Source organism: Sceloporus occidentalis, unplaced genomic scaffold (genome assembly GCF_023333645.1).
Source record: "Sceloporus occidentalis isolate IW3139 unplaced genomic scaffold, rSceOcc1.0.p SCAF_49, whole genome shotgun sequence".
NCBI classification, from domain to species: domain Eukaryota; kingdom Metazoa; phylum Chordata; class Lepidosauria; order Squamata; family Phrynosomatidae; genus Sceloporus; species Sceloporus occidentalis.
Window position 1 is genome coordinate 1837838 of NW_028317029.1, and position 25314 is coordinate 1863151.

Below are 25314 nucleotides of genomic sequence, written 5' to 3' on the forward strand. Positions count from 1 at the left end.
GGTGGGGTCGTAACGTTCGGCTATTGGACAGTCACATGCAATTAAATTAGAAGTGTTTTGTGTGTTTGTATATGTATTGTGATCCTTGGCATTCAATTCCGAAGATGTCAATGTGTTGTCTTTGGAGTAGCACTGTGAATTTTTTTTTGGCATATAACAAGTTCAACTAATTTATTGCTCGTCAAATATTGACATTGTTTTCACAAATTGCAATCATGCCCCATAAAAGCAAAATTGCTACTAATCAGCTGTTCTTACTTGTGGATTTTTTTAATACTAAAAAAGCACATTACGTTTTTGGTAACTGAGGGGTAGGAGGCACTAGGGGGCTCCATAATTATCCACAATGCAGACTACACGGCTAGGTGCGTGATTTTATACACCTGTGGCAATGGGCCTGGTTGAAACACCTGAATTCAATAATTAAGAGGCGTGTCCCAATACTTTTGTCCATATAGTGTATGTATTATGCTATTATCACTTGCTGCCTCTAGTGGCCGCTATTCTTGGTTTGGGAACTCTAAAGATCTCTCTGTTTGCTGCTAGACATATAATTAACACAGAGACCAACACAAGTACACCACCAACTTATTGACTTGACCCCCAAATCCTCCACAGCTATGTATACAGAATCTCACAGATAACTGTCTCTAGTGGCAGAAAACAATAACTACAACAACAAAAAATTATAACACAATTACCGTATTTGCTCGATTATAAGACAAGGTTTTTTCAGAGAAAAATACTCCTCGTCTTATAATCGGGGTCGTCTTCTAATCAGATGAGGTCTGACTATGAGACTAAGATCCAGATCCCCCGCAGCGCTGCAGGGGACCTGGATTCTCCTGTCTGGTAACCTCAGCTGCTGTCAGCACTTACACTGTGGCATACCGGAAAGCCTTGCCAGGACAGTACTGAATGGCTCCAGTGGTTTGAGGGTCCCAGGCAAAAAAATATTAATTGGGGCTTGGTCTTTAGTAAAAGTAAGAATAATGAATGTTGCTCATTGCTAGACTGATGATATTTATTAGATAAAGGACACAGAGAACATGGCAAGGCCGTAACCGCTATTGGGTAAAAGGGACAACTGCCCCAAGTGATGCCCCTTAATCTTCTCTTCAATTTTGGAAGCTGATGTGACACCAGCCCTGGGCACAACTTGTGACCCTTCCCCCATGTGACAAGATCCATAGTTACTGGTCTGCAACAAGGACACAGGGGACTTAGAGACATGGACACGAAACAGCCCCCTAGGTTCCACTCTCCTCTCCCCAACCTCTGTCTACCTGACTCTTCTAAACATTGGTGCCCTTCATTCCCAACCTCTGTCCTCTGTGATTCATAACTCCCCCCCCCCGTACCAGTCTCTCCCCCCCCCTGTGCCAGCCTCTGTCCTCTCCCTCTGTGCCAGCCTCTGTCCTCTCCCCTGTACCAGCCTCTCTCCCCCTGTGCCAGCCTCTCTCCCCTCTCCCCCTGTGCCAGCCTCTGTCCTCTCCCCTGTACCAGCCTCTCTCCCCCTGTGCCAGCCTCTCTCCTCTCCCCCTGTGCCAGCCTCTCTCTTATCTCCCCCAGTACCAGCCTCTCTCCTCTCCCTCTGTGCCAGCCTCTCTCCTCTCCTCCTATGCCATCCTCTCTCCTCTCCCTCTGTGCCACCCTCTCTCCTCCCCCTCTGTAGCAGCCTCTTTCCTCTCCCTCTGTGCCAGCATCTCTCCTCTTCCTCTGTGCCAGCATCTCTCCTCTCCCTCTGTGCCAGCCTCTCTCCCCTCCCCCTGTACCAGCCTCTCTCCTCTTCCCCTTACCAGCCTCTCTCTTGCTGTCTCCCTCCCTCTCTCCCACTCCTCTGTCTCGCTGTACCACCCTCTCCCCCCCCCGCACCACCCTCTCTCCCCCCCCCCGCACCACCCTCTCTCCCCCCCCCGCACCACCCTCTCTCCCCCCCCCCCGCACCACCCTCTCTCCTCCTCTATGTCTGTATCCTCTATCCCCACCCTCTCTCCTCCTCCCCCGGCTGCCAGTCCCGTTTCCCTGGTTTCCGTTGTGAAGGAAGCAGCGTCTGGTTGTTAAGATGGCGGGGCCCGGTCAGTGTGCGCTCCTACTGCATCCCAGACACACTTCCCAGCTCTGACCGGACAAAGACCCGAGCAGCCGCCGCCCGAAGCGTCTCCTGCTCCGAAAACCGGGACCAGAGCTTCGTTACCGGCAGCCGGGCGCCGTGTCCGGTGTGAGGGGGTCTTGCTGCCCGTGTCCGGTGTCACTGACGGTGAGGGAGCCGGTGAAACGGGGAGAATCATCCCGTCAACTGATGACCCGCAGCCCCCTCAACCTATACTGACCCTCATACACCCCAGACAACAGAGACACCGATCCCCCCCACACACTGCCCCCTCCCGTCACTGAACCTCTCCCCATCACTGAACCTCTCCCCCATCCCTGAACCTCTCCCCCCATCACTGCTCTCCACTCCCCCCATCGCTGAACCTCTCTCCCCCCATCACTGCTCTCCACTCCCCCCATCACTGAACCTCTCCCCCCATCACTGCTCTCCACTCCCCCCATCACTGAACCTCTCTCCCCCATCACTGCTCTCCACTCCCCCCATCACTGAACCTCTCTCCCCCCATCACTGCTCTCCACTCCCCCCATCACTGAACCTCTCTTCCCCCATCACTGCTCTCCACTCCCCCATCACTGAACCTCTCTCCCCCCATCACTGCTCTCCACTCCCCCCATCACTGAACCTCTCTCCCCCAACACTGATCTCCCCTCAAACACTGAACTTCCCCCCATCACTGCTCTCATTTAATAGACAGAACACAGAGCCGTATCCCCAGCAGCACCCATCTGCCCCCTCTGCGCTGCCCCCTGAATGTCACCGAGTGCCCTGTATGTGGCCATGTTGGCTTTTCACCTGTCGCTGACACTTGCCAAGTCGTAGTCACCTGGACTCCATAACATTGTCACCTGGTTGACACATTAAGGACTCTGTTGTCTCCTGGAGATTTACACAAGGCACTTGCGTTCCTCGCAGACCCTCACATTGAGCCCCGTTTCTTTATACATCGTGCCCCCCTGCCTGCGATGAGCTCTGCTACCAACCGGCCAAACATCATCTGAAACCGGACCGAGAAGAAGCATGCGGAACCAACACACAACGTCGTACTCGTATCCTTCCAAACGCAAGGGGACGCCGTGTATAATATCAGCATAGAGCAGACATGGCCCTAAAACCCCTATAATACTTTTCAAATTGCACAGAAGGAACATTGAATATAGTTCTTTCACATGTACAATATGCATGTTACATCCGGAGGAACACTTTACATACAGCTGCGTGTTATTTTGCATGTACACCGCCATTCAAAAGTTTGGGGTCACTCAGCTGTTTTCATGGTAAACAAAGACATTTCTGGCTGTAACATAATTAGCAAAAAGGTTTTCTAACGATCAATTAGCCTTTTAAACTTAACTTGGATCAGCGTACACAACGTGCCATTGGGAGTGATAAAGGGCCATTGGAACACAGGAGTGATGGGAGTGATAAAGGGCCATTGGAACACAGGAGTGATGGGAGTGATAAAGGGCCATTGGAACACTGGAGTGTTGGGAGTGATAAAGGCCTCTGTACGTCTACAAAGATATTCCATTAAAAATCAGCCGTTTCCAGCTACAATAGTCATTAACCCCATCTGCGCTGGATTTCTGATCCATTTCATGTTATTTTAATGGACAAAATTAGCTTTTCTTTTAAAACAAAGAGGTTTTTAAGTGACCCCAAACTTTTGAACGGTAGTGTGCGTATGTATACGTATCTGTGTGTATATATATATATATATATATATATATATATATATATATATACTGTATTTCTGTTCCTTTTTATATTAAAATGGAAAAAATGTGCTTTTCTTTCAAAACCAAAGAAATCCACCCCAAACTTTTGAACGGTAGTGTATAAGTGTGTGTACATGTATGTATGTGTGTGTGTGTATATATATATATATATACTGATCCTTTTCATGTTTTTTTAATGCACAATGAAGAAATCGACCCCAAACTTTTGAACGGTAGTGTATAAGTGTGTGTACATGTATGTATGTGTGTGTGTGTATATATATATATATATATATATATACTGATCCTTTTCATGTTTTTTTAATGCACAATGAAGGAAGCGACCCCAAACTTTTGAAAGGTAGTGTATAAGTGTGTGTGTACATGTATGTATGTGTGTGTGTATATATATGTATATATATATATATATACTGATCCTTTTCATGTTTTTTAAATGCACAATGAAGGCGACCCCAAACTTTTGAGTGTGTGTGCACTAGTTAGCACTACTCCGTGTGACGCTCTAACAATGGGTTAACAAGCTTTGAGTTTTAATTCATTGTTCCTGTGTGTTATATTAACCTGTTCAGTATATTTGTATGATCAGAAGTGTAACGTCTCAGTTCAGATGTCACGACTGCCGTCAAACTGTATCCAGAAGTAACCTTAACCTTGACCGTTTTACAAGACGTTTGAAAGCACCTCAGGGAACAGACTTTGAGGAAGCACGGCGGGTTCTGCTAGCCGAGCAAAAGATACATCGAAGGCGCGCTCAAAAATTATCAGTGGAGACAAATCGCCGGAGAAAGTAAGTCATCAGATTATTTCCCCATCAGCTACCTTCAACGGGTTCCTGCCGGCGTACAGAAGAGACGTCGCTATCCGACGCCATGCTTTCAGGGACCATTCTAGACCAAATGGCACTGCAGGCAACAACACCCCCCCAAGTCATCGTAGCGTTAAATTCCTCAGAGCAGGTGGGACGGCAGCCTTAATGCTCGATAATGGTTTCAGTGACGCCCTTACTTGAAATATCACGCAATATAATATCACACTCTGCATGATGATGATATGTTATTGATATGTGCAAGGGAGGCTGGCACATGTCGGTATAAAAGGCGCGCATGCTTTCTTACATAGCATCGCGATGTGTCGGTTCCATTTGCAGAAATTAAAGAGGCAGTGCCTTCTCTGACAGAAGCCAAACTCACCATTAATTCCCTGTTGGAATTTACATAGTTAATTGGGTTGGAAGAAGACATATAGTATAATCCGTCAAGTTCAACCATTCTACAACCCATATCAGTTTCTTCTTCTCGCCCCGGATCAACCTAATCTTTACTCGTGATAACCTCGGAAGCGTTACATATCTAGAGAAACATCCAAACGTTCTTTGAATGCAGAAAATAAATCAATTTGGCCAAAATTCCAGGCAGTGTATTCCACAGTTTAACCACCCTCACTGTAAAGACTTAATGTCCAATCGTAATGGATGCCCACATGTTTAGGTACGATTCATAAAGAGATCTCCAAAACGATCTTTGTATTGACCTTGAAAATAAAGTAAAGGTCTTTCATCCCTACGAAGATGTTTTTTTTTCCCAGAGAAAACAATCCCAATTTGGACGGCCTTTTTTCAGGGATATTAATATTTTTAGGCGGTTTTGTTTTTGTATTTTGAGGAACCAAGCCAGGGGGGCCACTGTATCTGCCTCTTTTTTCAGCCACTATGAATGTGCCAGCAGTCCTGAGAGTCAGGCCAGAAAAGCCAACAGCTGGGCCATAAGCATGATAATCAGGAATGTCCTGGCAAATTCAGGACTGTTGGCAGCAATGTTTCAAGGTTTATAAAAGCAGTGGTAAATTCAGCTATTGATTTGGGCTGATTCGGCCCTCTTGTGTTTGGCTGCTGTAAATGGCTTTTCATGGTTACCATGTGGATGTTCTCAGCAGGTCAGGACCATCCCAAAGCTTTTGTCCTTGACCGCATGTGACTGCAGTTCATTCATTCGCTTTTGTGATGCCTGATCTGCTTACTTGTTCCTTAAGACTTTGCAGCGGGACACTTATGCGCCGTGTTCATAGCCAAAATAAATAACCATGCTTCCATGCCTCGTACAGTCTACAGGTTATTATGTTTGTTCTCGCCGTATCAGCCGCAGCGCGTACGTCCGTGTTTATTGTCTATTTGTGATAATGGGGAACTGCGTATCCGCACAGGTTTTCTACCATAAGTAGTAGATTAATAATGATGTCATATAATGTAACAAAATATGGTTACTGCTGGATTCATGATGTCTTCCTTCTTCTTCTCTGTTGTCTGGTTTATATTTTCGGGTAATTCCAATATAAACATAGATGAACAATTTAAATCTTTTAAGGAAAAATATCACCAAGTTTTACCAGGCAGCGGAAAAAAGTAGGGCCCGCTCTGTACTTCACACTTGCTAGTGTTATCCATTCAGAATGAATAGCGAAGTTAAAACTGTCCTGCCAACCATTCCGCTAGTGAATAACCCTGTGTTTCTAATCAATTGTGTGCAAACCCTATAAATATCCACTGGTCACTTGAGGCTCAATCTCGGAGGAGAAGGGGACTGTGGTAGGTGAATACCCTGCTTCATATATGCGGTTGCCAATGCCTTGATCCAACGCAAAACTAGTTCGTAACATAGCTATTATGATCTCGGATCGATTTATGTGCGTCGCTTGCCTGCCTGTCGCCCTGACCTCGGATTGGGTAATGTTTACTAATTAGCATAATGCGTTCGCATTCAGAATCTCATTCATTCGCACCTCGATACTTCTTGAGGCTTAATCTCTGCTGTGTGCAGATGTCTGTACATTTATGTCTGTACATTACATAGAGTAACCCCCTGCCTACAGGGGCCACGCCGAACGTTCCCCCGGGGCATTTGTAGGTGTCGGGGGTGACTTTATACATGGCCTATTAAAAGATAAAGTGTCGTGTGCGGGATTTTGTTACACTGGTACTTTTAAAGTATAAACCTTTCATTCCTGACACTCGCCTGTTAATCCATTCTGGTTACTAATTTGCCGTGAATGTAATGATGATCCGGATAATTCACTCATTATTAACCCCTTGTTCTCTCTGTGGAAACTCGTTGACAGGCATGGAAACCGGTTGAGAAATGTTATGTGATGGCGACTGTGCGCTGCGTTTTGTATACTCTGTAATAGTTCACCCACATGTACATTAGTACGTATACGCGTACACAACAACGCATGACACAACAACGCATGACCTGCGCGTCCTACTGCCAATATATACTCTAGATTTCTTTTAAAGGTCAAATGTCAGCTTAACAGAGCTTTTGTTTCTCTATAATTTAAAATTTTGGGATTTATTACCTACAGGATGTAACGTCAATCACTAACTTTACAATAGGAGGATATAATTAAACGGGGAGGAATAATCATGCAGATTATTCCTGCACACAGGAAGTTATGACACAACATTGGATTTTAATATATATATTTATATATATATATGGCTTATTTTAATAAGTAAACGTTCTGAAGGTAAAAATGTAGGATTTCATGAGGAACAGGAAAATGGTTATATAATCCTGGCCCTGCCACAAGCTGCCACCAATCTTTACTACCATGACGTGTACTTTTAAACTGTTTGTAACAAAATAAATAATTAAAAATGTAAAAAATAATATTAAATCCACTAGGTAGTTTTAATAAATGTAGTTATGGTAAATGCAGCGATGGTGACAAATTCAGACATTATTGGTACATTGAACGAAGCAGTAATTGGGTGCCAAATTAGGATATATACATCGATATCGGCTGATTTTTATATAAATTAATGTACGTTTGGTTATAGTCTACAATTGTGCGTATAGGACAAAAACATGACCTGCCGTGCTTTTAATATGTTTCTAACATGTTTGTAAGCGCGCCTGGCCACGTGCACAATCTTCTTCGCATAGAACACAGTAAATAAGGAAAGCAAAACTCGCTGCCTAATTAAAACATTTTTCTCGCTTGTCCAACAGGTTATTTAAATGAGTAGGGATTACATGTGCGGCGTGATCCTCGCAATTTTGATTTATGAGAATTTCTAAATACGGCTCCGATATGCATCACAAACGTTCGGATTGGTTAACCGCCGCAGCGTAATAACATTTGGACGTGGACCAAAATACAGTAATCACCATTGCAGGACCAATCCATTGTCTAGGTTTAAAGGAACAGGATCACAGATGTTGCCAGGAAGCATAGCCAAGCAATTATTATTATTAATTATTATTTTATATATATAGCGCCCACAATCTACACAGCGCTTAATACATATATTCAAGGGGTATGACAAGATGAGAATTGACGGGCTAAGACAAACCGATACATTAGGTGGAGAGAACATAATTAATTAATAGTGTTTTTTTTTTAGTAATTAGACATTTATAGTGGTTACTCGGCTGTTGCATCCGCAGACAGTTAATCACAGCAAGCCGTCCGGCTCGTTAATATTCTTACGGGGATTTGGATTCTTTTTTAAAGCAAAGTTCATTTCCTTTAGCTGGAATATATCAAGATGTTTCCACTTCTGTATATTAGTTTGTATAACAGTGGTTGCTGTTTAGTTTTCTATGGTTGCTATCTGATTTATTGTGACTAACCTAACGTTCTGACGAGTTTAATTGCTTGGTCTCCGCTTGCCTTGTCACTTCCAAAGATATTATTCTGCCTGCTCCTTCTCCGTCCGCCTCTGTGCTCCAGAGCAAGCTTGATAAAGGTCCTCATCTACTTAACTGTGATAAGTTCTTAAATATATGGCACTGACCTGATAATATATATATTGCCCAAACCTTCACTTTACCTAGAAAGCAGTTGGAGAAACCGGGCAAATCCTCAAGGCCGGTGGCCGATGGAGCCTTCCATGTACTTCAGTGCTGCTTGTGTGGCCGATCCAGTCCTTTAGTGGGCCATAATTATAGGATTTATTTGTAGTTGGCCTTAAAGAGCCAGAGCCTATTGTAGCCCAGTCTGTTTGTCTTCTTCACTATAACTATATATTCTCTCTCGCCTTTCATCGCTCCAATCCGTCCTCAACACTGCAGCTAGATTCATCTTTCTTGGTCACCGTTCCTCATCCGCCGCTCCTCTGTGCCAATCTCTTCACTGGCTCCCCATACCCTCCAAAATCAAACTTCGTACCCTGACCTGCAGAGCCCTTAACAACTCCGCACCCGTTATATCTCCAAATGCACCCCTAACCGCCCTCTCCGTTCCTCTCATGATCTGCGTCTCTCTTCTACCCTCATAACCTCCTCTCGCTCCCGCTTCCCAGGCATTCCCGTTCCGTCAGATTTTCTCCCTCGTACGCAACTTTCAAAAGCTCTCTGAAAACCCACCTCACACTCCTAACACTCTCAGCCATCACCCTCACCAAGCCATCTCAACGACCTCAACAGATCATCCTGACCTTATCCACTCATCTCTATCCAAGCTGTCCTCTCCTACCATCTCACTTCCCCCTCAGCCGCCGACTAGATTGCAAGCTCACAAGAGCAGGGCGCTCTCCTCCTTTTGTACCAGTTTGTTATCGTGCGTGACTTTAAATTACCCCACTGATTGTAACAGCGCTACAGTATCTGCTGGTGCTATATAAATAAATGTGACGTAGCAGCACAGAGCTCCTCTGCTAGGTTACGGAGTATCTGTGTACAATAACAGAGCGCGGCACGTCATGTGTTTGTTCATGGGACAGTATTTGGGAGCTTAAATTAATCTCCTGTGAGCCGTCACGGCTTTTAATATTTACGCTGTCTAATAAATGGCATCTCGGAGTCTGAGTAACTTTTGTTTGCGTTAGAATGGGTCGGTGGTTCATCTTATGGCTTCTTTCAACAGAAATGTTTAAAGTCGGTTCTTTTCTATACTACACTACGTATTTTTCTGACATTTTGGGGAGGGCTTTCCTTTTGAGGCTGTCATTTCCGTTAGTGGAATAATACACTACGCTAATTAATCTGGATAATTAATATTTTAACAAACTCTTTTCCCCGTCCCCTCGCATTCCTTTTCTAATTCAGTTGCGCCGCTCCTTGTGAGTCATGGGCCGAGTCTGTTGCCTGATTACGTAATGTGCCTGAGACGTCCTCCTATGGACTAATAATATAACATGTGCGATAATACGGTAAAAATATAACCAGGAATAAAGAGGGACGATTCTCCATATCTCGCGTCAGTCCATAGAGCAGCGTTCCAGACGGAGGTCAACCTCTTGGCTATAGCAGCAATGTTTCCACTCGTCCACATCCATGCGACCAGCAAGGAATTCCGCCAAATATTTTTTAATGCATGTAACACCGAGAGGATTAGCGTGAATTAAAGGTATGTCTTTCCCATTCCATCGGGAAGGTTTGGGGCTTATACTGGTGTTTCCAGTTCGGTTCTCTGCAAACTCTGCCCCCCAACGCTGAGTATATTTGTGGTTTTCTGTCTGCTGGTAGACTTTGGCTTTCATGCAAGCCCTTTGATGAAGTCACGGTTCGTTTCATGGCCGTATATTTGATAAACTAGTCGGCGATGTGATATACGGTTTCTACATTTTTAATCAGTTCCTCTGATAATGGACGGTATTCTATTGAGATAGTGATGGTGGGAAAAAGTGGGCGATATTGTTCGATCTTTATGAACTGCTTTTCACCTGTTCATTCTATAGGATACGCTCCTTTTTCTTTCTTCCTTTAATATCGCCTTTCACCGAATTTTGCTCTCCACCCAAAACTTGTTAAACCATTCTAATTTTTTTGGTATTGCAATGCGACTTCAACACTTGAAAGTTCAGAGGAGGGCCACAAAACCAATAAGGGGAATGGGAAGTTTAAGTTATGAAGAAAGGCTAGAAAAGTTAAATTTGTACACATTAGAGAAATGGCGTCTTAGAGGGGATATGATAATGTTATATAAATATGTGCAGGGCCCATACGAAGGGCCTGTTCATTAACAGAACATTACAGAGGACAAGAGGCCACCCGCTAAGACCTGAAGAAAGGACATTTAGTCTTCGACAGCGGAGGGGATTTTCTTACAGCGAGGACAATAAAAGTACGGAATTCGCTGCCTGAAGAGGTGGCCAAAGCAAATACATTAGATAAGAACAAACTCAAAAAAGACAGCGCTCAAATAATTTTATAAAAAATATACAAATCTTTAATAAATACATAAAACATATATCAAAAAAAAACATAAAAAACACAAAATACAAAAAAATAAGAGATGAATATATACTATATCTCAGAAAAGGCTTCCCATCCCACAATGGGTTTTATTTTATCTTAGATTTATTTTTTGGTTGTTTAGGTTTGTTTGATTTGATGTATGTAACCATTATTTATATATATTTCATTTCTGGCATCCCTTAACCCATTGTGGGTTTGCTGAGATATAGTATATTCATCTCTTATTTTTTTGTATTTTGCGTATTTTATGTTTTTTTTGATATATGTTTTATGTATTTATTAAAGATTTGTATATTTTTTTTATATAATTATTTGAGCGCTGTCTTTTTTTATTTTGTTTTTATCTTCATAGGTTTTCTCTACCTGGTGGAGATTATATATTTGTCAAGACTAGCTGCTATAATAGGTTTCTTTCATTCATTATTTCTGTGTATGAATATAGGATTGGTAAATAATTTTGATATATATTATTACCTTTTTCACAGTGGTGTTGGTTATTTTTATATATATTCTAGGTCACTTTTAGCGCTGTATTTTCTTTTTTCCATTAAATAAATTAGATGCCTTTAAAAGGGGCCTGGATACTTTTGTAATGAAGCAGATCATAGAGGGCTATGTTTGATAGAATGGGAATTCATATTTATTTAGTGGAGAAACTTGAAGTCAAGAAGGAATTTTTCCCCCATCGAAAGCTGACATAAGGGTTTTTTTGCCTTCTTTTGGATCAACAGCGGTAAACAAGGAATAGGAAAAGGGTTGCGCATGATGGACGCAAGTCTTTTCTCAACCTAAGCTACTATAACCATTACATACACGTTGTCACGTGCGTTTATTTCACCATTCAATTCTCTTAATGTTTGATTGTGATTTTTCCACAGCTTGAATGGTCCGTTCCTGTGATTCCATGGGATTTCAGCATATTTTGGTTTTTATGCTTTTATGGAGATCAAGTCTTAGTATTGACATTTATTTATTTCTGGATAGAGCTTTAGAGGAAAAACAGAGAGAAGAGGAGGAAAAGGAGCAGAAATTCAGAGAGGAGGTTCTCCAACAAAGAAAGTTAAAGCTTCAGGAAGCAACCGAAAAGTTCCAACGAGCGCATCTCGCTTCTTCGCAGCGCAGGAGAGAAGGTTAGTGTGCACTCCGCTCCTCGGAGGAGTAATGGGTGGGTTTGGTTCCTCAATCAGATCTTCATGAATGATGGTTGTGGAAGCCACTTCATTCTGTGGGACTATACCATGCCACGCTGACAAACTGAAGAAAAAGCAGTCAATAAGACAAATGTTTGTGCTATAATATCAAAATAATGTATTTTTCTTTTCAATTTATGTAAAATAAAGAGGTGACCTACTTGCCCCTCAACACTTTTCATGACCATCGTTGTTGTTTAGGCCATCTGCGGATGTGCTGTTTTTAATGTGGTGAGTGTTTCCTCAGAACTGGACCCTATAGGACCAGAAAATAAATGATGTGTCCTTACCTTACAACTATCACATCTTGAGCGCATCCAGTTCAACTCAGCCCTACATGCATTGCGTCACTACGTGCTTTTAGGGGGTCCGGTGCGACCCCTAAGACCCCTTCTTGTCTCCTCGTGCCGGTTCAATATATATATATGTGATATAGACGTATCTCCTATAGTTTCACTTGGAAGCCTCTGTGTTGATAATAATATTATTATTATTATTATTATTTCATTGAAACATCATCAGTGCAACACTCCCTTGGGGTAAGTCAGCTGGTATAGACAACAGGTCGCACGTCAGAAATGTACCGGAAACCCATACATTTAGCGATCTTTCTTTTGTAATCTGTGCCTAAATGTCCCATATTTGCATTTTCTAGTAACCCAAGCTAAGTAACCGTTATTAATATAATGATATCCTGGTTTCCTGAATTATCCAGTCTAATGTATCACTAAATACTGAACGGTGTCTGGTTTTTTGGGGGGGACCCGCATGGCAAAATCGATTTTATTCTCTGGATATTTGTTTGTTGCAGCTTATGATGCGCAAAGAAAGCCGACCCCGAAGTTAGAAGATGCGCTTAACCAAATACGAGGAACTGTTTCATCCTCGATTTATTACTTACCCAATAACAGAAGCTTCGATAACACAAGGTATGGTTTTTATATATTTATTATTATTACTTCCAATTTCAGATGTTATTAAACATTTTGGATGATAAAGAACAGTGTAATGAGTGAATTTACATGTTCAGCGTAAATCTCAGGTCCTTTTAAACCCACCTCAGAGACAAACATTGTATCTAACTCCACTTTAACCCCTTAATGACAAAGCCCGTACATGTACAGGCTCAAAATGCATTGTTTTCAATGGGTTTAGGGACCGCCCATTGTCCTTAAGGGGTTAAGTATCTGCCAGGGAAGAAGGCTTACACTTTAGCAGCAGATACTTGGACATGGCGCATGGTTGTCCACAATATCGGGAAAGTTGCCCCGTTTTCTCGATATTGCGGACAACCAAGCACCATGTCCTGAAGAGAGGGTCCGCGGCAGAGGACCGTAGTAACTCCTCCATCTTCTGGACTAAGGACATTTTTGCACAAGAGCTTCAAATGGGCCGTTCCTAAATTGTATAAACCGATAAAATAGTGGGAAACTACCCACTACTCCTATGTGTCGAGATGTCACCAAGACATAAAGCCAAGGACTCTGACCAAGAAATCTTTGTCTAATGAAAGCCAACATCTGGAATCCCATGGAATACTTTGAAACGTATGGTAGGCAATGGGACAACGGATATGCATTTTGCTGACATTTAACTAAATATTAAGAAAATGCAGTGTTCTCGTACCTCTTTTAACAAAAAAAAAACTAATGTTCAAAAGTTATATTTCTAATTTTTATTCGGACTCTATTGAAATAAGAAGGATAACTTCACGCTAATACTGTAAACATTTGATCTCTTTTTTTTTAGGAGCGCAGGCACATCCTCAAGCGTCTTGTCTGTAAATGGGACTTGGAATAAAAAGCAACAACCATCAGCGACGTCGGAATACGAAAGGGTATTTCAGGAGTCAAAGAATCGGTTCGACAGTCAGCAGCTTTACTTCCAGCACAAGCTTGAGGAGGCCCAACGACGTCTAGAAGAGCAGCACCTCAGCAGCCTGCAGGTAAAACCGTACTCGGCATATCCAATATATTCATATCCATATATTGGAGCATATAATGCGGGCATATTTTAATGCAGCTGTGGAGTATATGGTCAACCTGACGTAAAGTAGCCTATACATTTGTGTGGAACATTGGCATTAGGGGGTAACGTTAATCCAAAAATATTGGTGTGTACATACTCACCACTTACATATGATGGTATAAGTCACACATTGAGTGAATACTGTCTCCTTCATGCTGTTGCTATCTTCTGTTGATCGTGAGTCCTATACTAATCACCCACAGAGTCTCAAGTAATAGTTACAGGAACCATATGATCCTTCAATGGTTTGCCTGCTTTTATGTCACATGGAAATTCAGCTTTCCCTGAAAAACTCTGAATGAGACAAAAACGTACGATGAAAGAATGATGTGCCTCATTCACAAAATATTCGACCGGAACATGTGACACCAAATCAGGAACTGATAGGCTGTAAAATGTAAAAAAAACAACAACAAAAAAAAAACGGTAAACAAAACTTTTTTTGTTACAATAAAGTGTTCCTGGCAAAAGTGATGAATGAGCTGAAGATCACATTATTAAAAGATGGTTTCTGGGAAGGCCTAGGAGTGATGTTTCTAATAATTCATTTAGCTGTGAAAATGTTAAATTGAACAGGGTATTTTATTTCTCTAAATAGTTTACTTCATACAATCACTATAAATGGTCTCTTGATCTGCCAGTAGGGGGTGCTAATGTCTTGTTTCCTTGACAGAAGCTATTAGGATTTCTATCTCCGTAGCGGCCACTCGATCTCAAGGCGTTGAAACTCCTGCTATTTGCCGGCTCGGATTATTTGCCTTTTTTTGAGCTGCGGTTACCTATTCTTATTTTATTCCTTCTATATTAGCCGTTAGCAAACAAATACTCTGCGACTCTAAACCTCAGATTGTTAAAATCCACAGAAAACTTTTGTTCCTCCCCATTACAAAGCAAACGCACCCAGGCAAGTGACAGGTGACACTACAAGTCTAGACAAAGTGGAACAAGCTGAGGCTTTAACAGTATTACTGTCTGAGCAAACCACGTGGCCTTCTATATCTTTACTATGAGCCGTCAAGTCCAGTTTATATAACAAAGTCGGTTTCACTGCTAAAGTGTATAGGTAAGCTAGCAATCGTTTAGTCGGTGCATGATGATGACTTAGTTATGGTGCCCTTTTTTCCTGCCCACCCATGTACAGATCTGTTATGTGTTCTTGGTAGAAGCGACCACATCTCTTGGTGTAACGATACAAAGCCTCACCGATCCCTGCCTATTAGGAAAACAATAGCATTTCATTCACAGACGTTGCCTGTTCACGTTCCCCTGCCAACCTTCTCAGGCTTTCTTCTCTAGCAGCAAGTTTGAGCCCTGCCAGCACCCATCCGTGCAGCTGCTCTGTAAACGGGCAAATTAGTCGTGAAGCCAAACGAGGAAGAGCTCTGCAGAGTGTTTCACATACAAGTGATCGCAGGTCCTGCGGGAGACGAGATGCCGCTGATGTCCCACTTTTCATTTCACATTTTGCAGAAATAAAAAGACCTCATCTGTAGATGTGAATTGGTTGTCAAAAATATATTCCTTGAAGTTGATACCGCTGAGGTCTCAGAATCTTTTTCTGTGTTGGTCCAATAAAGGGTCCACTAAGACTATACAGTTTTTCTTATCAAAAATATTTCAAAGCAGCACAGATCATGTCTGAACGGCTCTTTAATATTCTCAGTCATAATCTTATCCTTAAATCCATGCTGATAAAACATACTCTCTTGCTGTATTTGATTGAATTTAGCAATAAAGTGGCAAAAATAGTTATGGGTGGATATTTTGTTAGATTTATGGCATAAAATGTTTACCTTATTGTGTGTTTCAGAATTTTCACCAGAAAGTGGAGCAGCTTGCGCATTCAGAAAGTGTGTTAAGTTTAGATAGTCTGGAAGATGAATTAGAGAAAAAAGAAGATATTGATATACTGGAAGAATTTGCGTCTAGAACTCCGTACACAGACCTTTCGGAAACATCCGGTTATCCCGTGAACAGGTCTGAAGCGGACACAGCGTTCATTTATCAGGAGACTGAAAATGGTCGAAGTTCTCTTTCGCCCCATCGGTTTTTATCGGTTCAGGTACCAACAGCCAAGCATTCACGTGACGGTGACCAAGAGCAGTCACTTGGCCATACGGCAAAACAAACGGTGCTGAATGGCGTTACCGGGGACAAAGGCGATTCAGATAATACGCAGACGACCTCTACCCCAAATCCGGACCCTGTCCCGTTGGGAGAAAGTACTGCTGAGAACAAAGCGGCACATCCTGAACCGGGTTATAAAGAGAGTTCAACTTCTAAGCCATCCAGAGCCTGGACCACACCTGACCCAACCCCGAGAGAAGCCCGGCCGAGCTCGGTGCCACCGGAAAACAAAGAAACAATACAACACCCCGTGAGTCAGCCCCTGGCAGCCCCGCCAGTCCGTCTGTTTATAGAATGGGAACCTTCTGCCAGTAACTGTCATCATGGGGTAAGCTCAAAAAAAGATATAAATACAGCACTTTCATTAGCTGGTATGGAGACGGTGACGGATACGCACAATGGAGAACTTTATGAGTCCAACAATGGCCGTATTACTTGCCCAGACGGTAATAACCAGGAGCTGCTGTTGCGTGAAAATTCACCTTTAAGGTCCATTATTTCCAGTAAGGATTTTGTTTCAAGTAGGCAAAATCATTCCCTTACGAGTAATGCACTTACTCACCCCGATCCCGGATACTCCGCACAGTGCAGAAGGCCACGGAATAATGTTTGTGGAAGGGAAGAAAGCAGGTTGCTGAAAAGCATCTTAAAGAAATGCTCCAAGTATGAGAATGGATACATCCGGGGTGGCGGGGTCAGTAAAGTCTTGCGTTTTGAGGACACCGGTACAGCCGGTCTCAGGGACAGCATTGAACTCGCCAAACAAAAAGAAAATAAAAGAACAGGCAGTAAAAAAATAAGATGGCTAGATGAGACGGACAAGCCAGTGGGGGGAACGGATGTTCTAAACAACCATTTAACTGGGGTACAAATGGCTTCCACTGAGCGGATCGACCATCCAAGGGATGTCTTAGAACAGAATCTGTTAGACGACCGATCAGAACCTTCTGCTGGAGCGCAAAAGTCTATGTTTTCCACTGGTTACCATTTCACTAAGCAAGCTTGGGTGACCTCCAAAGGAGTAGAAGCCAGCCCTGTAGATCACAACCAAAACAGCCAAAATGTACCTAAAGCAAAGACAAAACTAGTAAGGAGACCCAAATCGGCTAAAAGTCAGTATGCTGTTATGCACAGAAACAGAAAAGGGGCAATTATCCGACCCCAGTCAGCCACAGAAGCCAGCAGGGTTCTGAAATATCAGGGGAAGCTTATGATGCCGCGTCCTCCTCCGCCAAGACCAGCGTTGGACACGGTTAATGGTCAACCAGATGCCAAGCCTCAGGCTGCGAGCCGGGCTAATGCTTACCCCAGTAACTCCAGCAATGCCCCACCGCCATCCAACCAAATGTCCGCGGCAGACACCGCATCAACGCAGAGTTCATCCAACTCCAAAGGTAACGTCATGACCGTCCGGCCTTACAGTGTCTCCGAGACGCCAACCGACGAGCAGTCCATTGCTTCGCAAGAACCTTCGCTCGCTTCCAGAAAGAGATATCCAATATACGGACAGAACGGGCTGCGGCTGGACCACACTCCGACCGATGAAGAAATAGCTTTTCTGTGGCAAGGAGTGCGTAGTGCCTTAACTCACAAAAATACAGGTGAGAGTCAGAATGTACAGAATAATGAATACGGGGGGGGGTAATTTCTGGGGTCACCTTCTTCTCACCATCCGACAGATATTTATTTGGAAGATTCTATAATGAATTTATTTTCGAGCGGTGAGACCGGTCATGCGTCCGTTCGAGTTAACGAGGCATTCAGAACATGTTAGCTGTGTTTAATGTTTTATCCGTGCGTGTCCACACACGTGGCCCCTGCTGCTCTTCGGCTCTCTGCGTGTTTGGAGATGATCTGTTCCTCCAGGCCTTAAAGTCTCCTACTCCATCATTTTAATGGATATTAAAGGCCAAAGGGAGGACTGTCAGTATTCAGCCCCAGGGTATCTAGCCAAGTGACCCAGAAATAAAGCAGCCCCCGGGCGGATCTGTCAGTCAACGGGCTCAGTGTGCGCTCTCCGACAGGGAATGCATGGAAAGTGAATAAAAGGAGCATAGAAATGATCCAGTCGGAATTTAAATGCTGCCACTAAAGTCTTTGTGCCCCTTGGTGGATACATGGGAAACGTTTGGATGTTGGGTAGTGGTCCACAATGTATAAATCAGCTAAGGGCAGCAGTTTCAGTTACCAGAACCGATGAAATAACGTATGAGACGGCATTTTTTTAGAGGATTTCCGCCCCGGTGACCTGCCGTCTGAGCCTGTGCGGAATAACCTGTCCCAAGTTCTCATTGATGGAGGGATGCTGCTGACCAACTGGAAACCCCTATCTAGGATAAATGGGGTTTTTACTCCCCCCAACAGCGGTAAGAACTTACACATTTCTGGTAAATTACTCTTCCTGGTCAAAAGCCCAATCTACTAGACAACTACACGACTCCTTATCAAACTGCCTTGTGGTAAACACTAGAATGGCTCAGTCTTAATCGCCCAGCTGGACAGCCTGTCTAATGTAAGTTTATGGAGGAACAGACTTCATTAGCATTGCCTTAAAGAACCTTGTTGCCTTTAGTTAGCAATAGAACCATCCTGACACTGTGATGGAGGAAAGTCTGTGCAGGAAAACCCTTCATTGTACAGGGGCAGGACTTCATTAGCATTGCCATAAAGCATCAGCTCAGTGTGGTGAATGTGCTGGGAAAGCCATCCAAAATATCACATGACCGACAACAATGGCTGCTTCTGGGTTTGCAAATAATGTAACAAAGTAAAATTTATCACCCCTAGAAAAAGGTGTGAAGAATAGAGCCGGTTGGCTGCACTTTCTCATTTACCGTAATCATTTAGCTTTATACACAAGCTTTCTAGAATTCGGCGTACCACCTCCACTGGGCGACTGATCAGTATTTTGAAAGGTGGATGATAAAGGAGAGAGGGGGCAGAAATATTTAAATACATGCTATCATTCAAGTACAAGAGAATAGTTGATTCCAAAGGAAATACAAGGAGGTTTTTGTTCACTAAGAGGGTGGTAGATAAGGGGAACAGCCTTCCAGCAGAAGCTGTAGATGTTACTACAAGAAGAAGATTTAAACATGGACTGATTAACAAGGGCTGATTAACGTCAGAGACTTACATCAGGACAAGGGACTAGATGGGATGAATGGTTCTTACCTGCCATCGGATTCTATGTTTCCATCGACTACACTTTCTGTAAAGTAGATTTTTTCTAAATCTAAATAAAGACTTCTACTTCTTGCACTTTTTTTTAATTTTAATTAAAATGCCTCCCTTTGGACTTTAATTAATCCTCTTACATATTTGAATGCCCCCCCCCCATGACTCTTAAAAGGTGATCAAATGGCTTTTACGGTGTACTTAAAATTGGGTGAATAAGCCCGAATAGAAAGTTATAAAAAAAACAAAAAAAACTTCTACTTCTCGGCCCACTTGGTGTCCCGTCCCAGCCGCCTCATTCTATCTTTACAAGATTTCTCTCCTCTATGGAGGAAGGAGAGCAGATTGAATGTTATTCTAGAAGCCCGAGCTTCGCTGCATCTCACGCACGCCACGGTTCTAAAGTTTAAAATGTTCCATGAAAACATCTTTTTTTCCCCCAAATTGTAGACTGAAATCATGAGGTTTGTTTGTGTTATGTCTTCCAGCAGACCTTATTTCTGTGCCGTTCTCTTTAAAGGTTATATTACTCTGGCAAGAAGGAAACAGATGTCGGACAGCAATGAAAATAAACGCAGAGGACTACTGGAGCAGCGAAGAGGCAACATAAACCCCGCGGGCTTCAGAACCCAGCACGTACAGGTATGAGATCGCGGACGGGGGGTCCTGTATCATTCCGCCCATAGCTTGTCTTCCAGAACCAGTATCTGGGTTTGATACTTGGGGTAAAGGATCAAGGTGGCCCCTACCCACACCCAGGGGAACTTTCTGGCTCCGGCTACCCATTCCCACTGACCGAGGCCCCACAGGCAGGAAGAAGCCGTTGTTGGAGGGGAAGCGGGCAGGAAGTGAGACGTGCGCCGCAACAGAGCATTGAGCGACCCTGGTCTGAGTGGGCATTGGCCGACCCTGGTCTGAGTGAGCATTGGCCGACCCAGGTCTGAGTGAGCATTGGCCGACCCAGGTCTGAGTGAGCATTGGCCGACCCAGGTCTGAGTGAGCATTGGCCGACCCAGGTCTGAGTGAGCATTGGCCGACCCAGGTCTGAGTGAGCATTGGCCGACCCAGGTCTGAGTGAGCATTGGCCGACCCAGGTCTGAGTGAGCATTGGCCGACCCAGGTCTGAGTGAGCATTGGCCGACCCAGGTCTGAGTGAGCATTGGCCGACCCTGGTCTGAGTGAGCATTGGCCGACCCTGGTCTGAGTGAGCATTGGCCGACCCTAGTCTGAGTGAGCATTGGCCGACCCTGGTCTGAGTGAGCATTGGCTGACCCAGGTCTGAGTGAGCATTGGCCGACATTGGTCTGAGTATGCATTGGCCGGCCCTGGTCTAAGCGAGATGCCTGTAAGATGATAACTCAACTGAACCTGTTCACCTCTTTTATTTTGCTGTTCATGTTATCTATGTATTTCCTCACATTTCCTAAATGAAATTCCAATAAAAAATAACGAGATTTGCGATTTGTGTAATAAACCAAATGAAAGTCACTTAATTAACCAGATTCTGATTATGGTAGATAAGTGCAACAGCCTCCCAGCAGAAGTGGTAGAGGTTAATACAGTATATGGGATGGGTATAAAGCTGTCCTAAATCTTAAGACGAGACCATGGACTGATTGCGTCTTTAGAGCAGGAAAAACAAGCAGACCCGACGGGGGCCGAATGGGTCTTATCTGCCATCGAAGTCTGTTTCTGAGATGAATGGCTGGCCCCTGAGTGACTGCTGGCGAGGAGTGGGGTGTTATGTCATAAACCGGGTGAAAGTGAAGTCATCGCGAACTCGATCCAGCTGCGGTGCGGCCCGCTCACACTCCTGTTTACTCAGAACACAAGCCTCTTGGCTCATCATCACCCCCTTTTCATCGTTGTGTAAATAAGGCAAAAGACGAGCTATAAAGAGATTAAAACGCGCTTTTCAGCCCAGAATGACCTCATTCCTATGCAGATGTCTGAAAGAAAGAAGTTACACAACGTGTCTTGCTGTTGTAGTTCTACCTGATTTCGCACGAGAATGATAGAATTTCTCGTTATTTCTGCTTTATGCCACCGAATTTCATAATCCTTACCCAAATCTCTTGAGTCATAATTATTATTTATTGTTTTATATAGCGCCATCATATTCCGTAGCGCTGTTCAATGGGTAGACATTGTTGCTACAAGTAGTAGATAACATAACATTCTGACTTACAGAGACAACAGGTGAGGAGGGCCCTGCTCACAGGAGCTTACAATCTAGAGGGTTTAACCACATAGTGGCCAGTTACATCGGTAACGTTAAATATGCATTATACGAGGTATTCATGGACCTTATCCAGGTGAAGCTTATCAGGCTTGGCCCTTTGTAATGTATAGTTCATAGGGCGACATCAAATGTGTCCCAGTGCAACTTATCGACAACCATGGTTGCCATATCAGCTTTTTTTTGGTATACATTTAAGATGTTAGTGACCAGCGCAGTCCCCTGCGGTAGTAGGGATGTATAGCTCAGCACCTGATTCTCTCCCGTGAGCTTATACATTCCACATACTTCAGGGTATTATTTATTGTTTTATATAGCGCCGTCATATTCCGTAGCGCTGTACAATAACACATAGAATGCATACGGTATATGCTCTGGGGAAAAAAATGGCTCATATCATTTTAATGAATAAACCAAGTAACTTTACGGTGTAGCGCTACTGATCACCTAGAAGAATTATATAGAAGTACTAGAATTGGTCAATTCAATCGATTCTCATCCCACCTACCAGGACGGATGAACGAACGCGTTATCTCTCCACAAAGCCGATGATCTGTTTTAACATGTTTCGTGTTCTCTGTATCCAACAGAACCTGCATACTCTACAGATAAGACCATATCCGAGCGCTCACGGGCCGGGGCAGACACTTTCCGCGCCAGCCGCCAGCGAAGGTAAGCGACATATGTCAGCGTCACATGTGTAACCCGGACATGCGCGGAGTGCGCCACTTTGCGTGCTCTTCGATCGCCGCTGCCCTACAATTCTGTCGGGATATGGATAGAGTTTGCGGACTCCGGAGCTTTGCGGCTTCCAGCAGTCAGTTGGACGAGTTTGTAGTTCTGTTTGTAGTTCTGTTTGTAGTTTTGTTAAGACACCTGTCACCGCGGTATTATCAGGGCCACGCGAGGAAAATCACACACCCATGTGACAAAGACAAGGTTTCTGGGAAGGTGAACAGATGTCAGCCCCTTAGCGGAAAGAGCATTATGGGAGATGTAGTCCTGCAGCAGCTGGAGGGCCGCAGGTTGGACACCCCTGCCCTGTTAGATTGCTATATGTGTTACTGAACCCTGTTGGTTGATGTGGCCCTTAACGTGTGCGCTCCACGGGAGGCAGAACACGGAGTCCGCATTATGATTCCAAGTGATGGATTGCTAACGGTCACGACAGTTCATGTTTCGGTATCTCCAGTTTCAGAGAGCACAGTGCAGTTTATGTTGGCGGAGAATCTGGTGGAGACGTCTGCTTCGGATAGAGAGATCCTCACTGCCATGCAAGCGATCCAAACCAACAAGCACAAATCCCTGAACCCAAGTCCCAGCGCGCTCTCTCTGGAAGAGCAGAGGCTTCTTCAGTCGCTGGATCGTCTCAATCAAAGACTGCAGAGTAAGGACGCCGGGGTCGCAGGCGATGGAGACGGCATCCTTTCCCATGGAGTTTTCCCTCCACTATTAAGTAGCTTCTCCCATTGGCTAGTTTTGCCACCTTTTGCCAGCAATTATGTTAATGGAGGAAAAAAGAGAAAGGGTAGTTTATTATGACAAAATCTGTGTTTTTGGGAGTTCTGTCACATTTTCAGTAGAATCCAAGTATAAGGTGTCTGTAGATGCGTGTTTAATAATCCTTCTACTTCCCCCTTAATTTTAAGTGGAAGGGTTTTCCATCACCTTTACCCCCATAACGCATGTAATGGTATTTCTTGGCTACCCCCAGCTTCAGCATGAGTGGTGATCTGGCTATTGCACCTCTTACCCGAGTTTTGTCTAAAGGCTGTCCTGTACAGCAGGTAATTACTTTCAAGGGATCCGTGTATGAAGTGGATATAGAGGCAAAAGGTGATAATTGTTACCTTATTTGCATGCGCCTACCCAGAATCCCTTGTGGTTGTGGCAGCACCATGAGATTTCTGAGGGAAAGACAAGCCTTCTGGCGTGTCTGGTGTCTGTAGATGAGTGTTTAATAATACTTCTACTACCCCCTTAAACCCTTCATTCCCCTATAGACGTACTGGGACGTCCAAAAAACGCCCACAAAGAAACCCCTATGGACGTCCCGGTACGTCCAGCCCTTCGTGCAGCTTCAGGGACACAGCCTGGAATCCCCCCTGGCAGCAGAAGCCGGCATCGCCGGCTTTCTGCTGCCCGATCTCCCGTAACAGCTTCCGGCATGAAAGCCGGTAAGCTGTTACGGTTTGCAACTGCAACTGCTCGATCGGGAATTCCCTTCCGGGTTACGTCACTGCTGACGTAACCCGGAAGGTCACCCGGAATATCCCCTGCGGGGATATCCTGCCCTCCGATGAGGCACAGAGACGCTGCGATCTCTATGCAGGTCTGTGAGGAGGGGGATCGCGGGGAGGGGAGTGAGAAACCATCTCTCTCACTCCCCCCTCCCGTCCTGAAAGAGAAAAGCAGAAAAAAAAAAGTGAATTCATTTAAAAAATAATATTAAATAAATTATTAAAATAATAATATATATATAATACAAAAAAAAATTATAATGTGAGCTGTGATGTTATTGTGACATCACTGGCATGTTCAGGAGATCCCTAGGAGGACCTCTAACCATTTCTGTGTAAAAATAATATATAAAAAATAAAAAAAAATGTAAAAAAATTAAAATAAAAAAAAAATGTAAAAAAAATATATAAAAAAAGATAATAAAAAAATTATTTAAAAACCTTACTTCCCATTGCCCTAGCATAACATCTAGCCAGTATAACCCTCCTGCCCCCGTTCACAACCCCCAAACCCGTTAAGCCATAGGCATAAAAATTATACAAAATTGTACACCTTATAGTATGCTCCCTGGTGCTGGGAAAGTCTGGAAAATCTATATAAATTAGGTATTTCTGAAATCAGGACACCTGAATTGATAAACTTGGAGGGGATTTTCCTTCACTTTACCTAATTTTGTGAGGATTCAGAGGGAAAATGTAAAAAAAAATTTGTTTAATTTTCTAATCTTCCCTAGTTTTTACTAAATTTCTCATTCTAAATTTTCAGCGAATCATCCAACTGTGGTATCAAACGAAAGCTCTATCTCTCCTTAAAAAAACAATATATAATTTACATGGGTACACTATTCACAGGAACAGAGAATAATCGCTACACCGACATACCCCAAAAATGGCAAAATTGCTCTGGGCTTTGAGGTACCAAAAACCCCTGGGATTGAAGGGGTTAATTTTAAGTGGAAGGGTTTCCTTCACCTTTACCGCCATAACTTTTGTGAGATGTATTATAAAAAGAGATGATCACCACTGTGAAAATATTCAGTCTGATGGAACTAGAACACTCAGCAGAGAGTCTCATCATCCAAATCTTCGAGGATGTAAAGCCAGCTTGTGTTTGCCTGGCATCTCCCTGTGGTTAAAGTGCTGCCCCCTGCAGTATGTATGATGTATAGACTCACAGGAGAGGATGGGTTATCCACTTATACATCACACATACTACACAGGGGGCAGCCCAGCTCCTGGCCAGCAGCAGGCGAAAATAATAC

The 25314-nt window shown here is 43.7% G+C and overlaps 1 protein-coding gene across 1 annotated transcript in view; it reads left to right on the plus strand.

The window, feature by feature from the left end:
- The window catches only part of LOC149288813 (centrosomal protein of 126 kDa-like), a 33065-nt gene that overhangs the window by 3738 nt on the left and 4013 nt on the right, over positions 1-25314 (plus strand). Inside the window, exons 2-9 of the mRNA XM_089491162.1 lie at positions 4439-4639; positions 12036-12181; positions 13053-13170; positions 13991-14186; positions 16080-17997; positions 20094-20215; positions 22403-22484; positions 23005-23199. Of these exons, the coding sequence (XP_089347288.1) occupies positions 4439-4639; positions 12036-12181; positions 13053-13170; positions 13991-14186; positions 16080-17997; positions 20094-20215; positions 22403-22484; positions 23005-23199 (2978 nt within the window). The remainder of the gene's footprint in view (positions 1-4438; positions 4640-12035; positions 12182-13052; positions 13171-13990; positions 14187-16079; positions 17998-20093; positions 20216-22402; positions 22485-23004; positions 23200-25314) is intronic.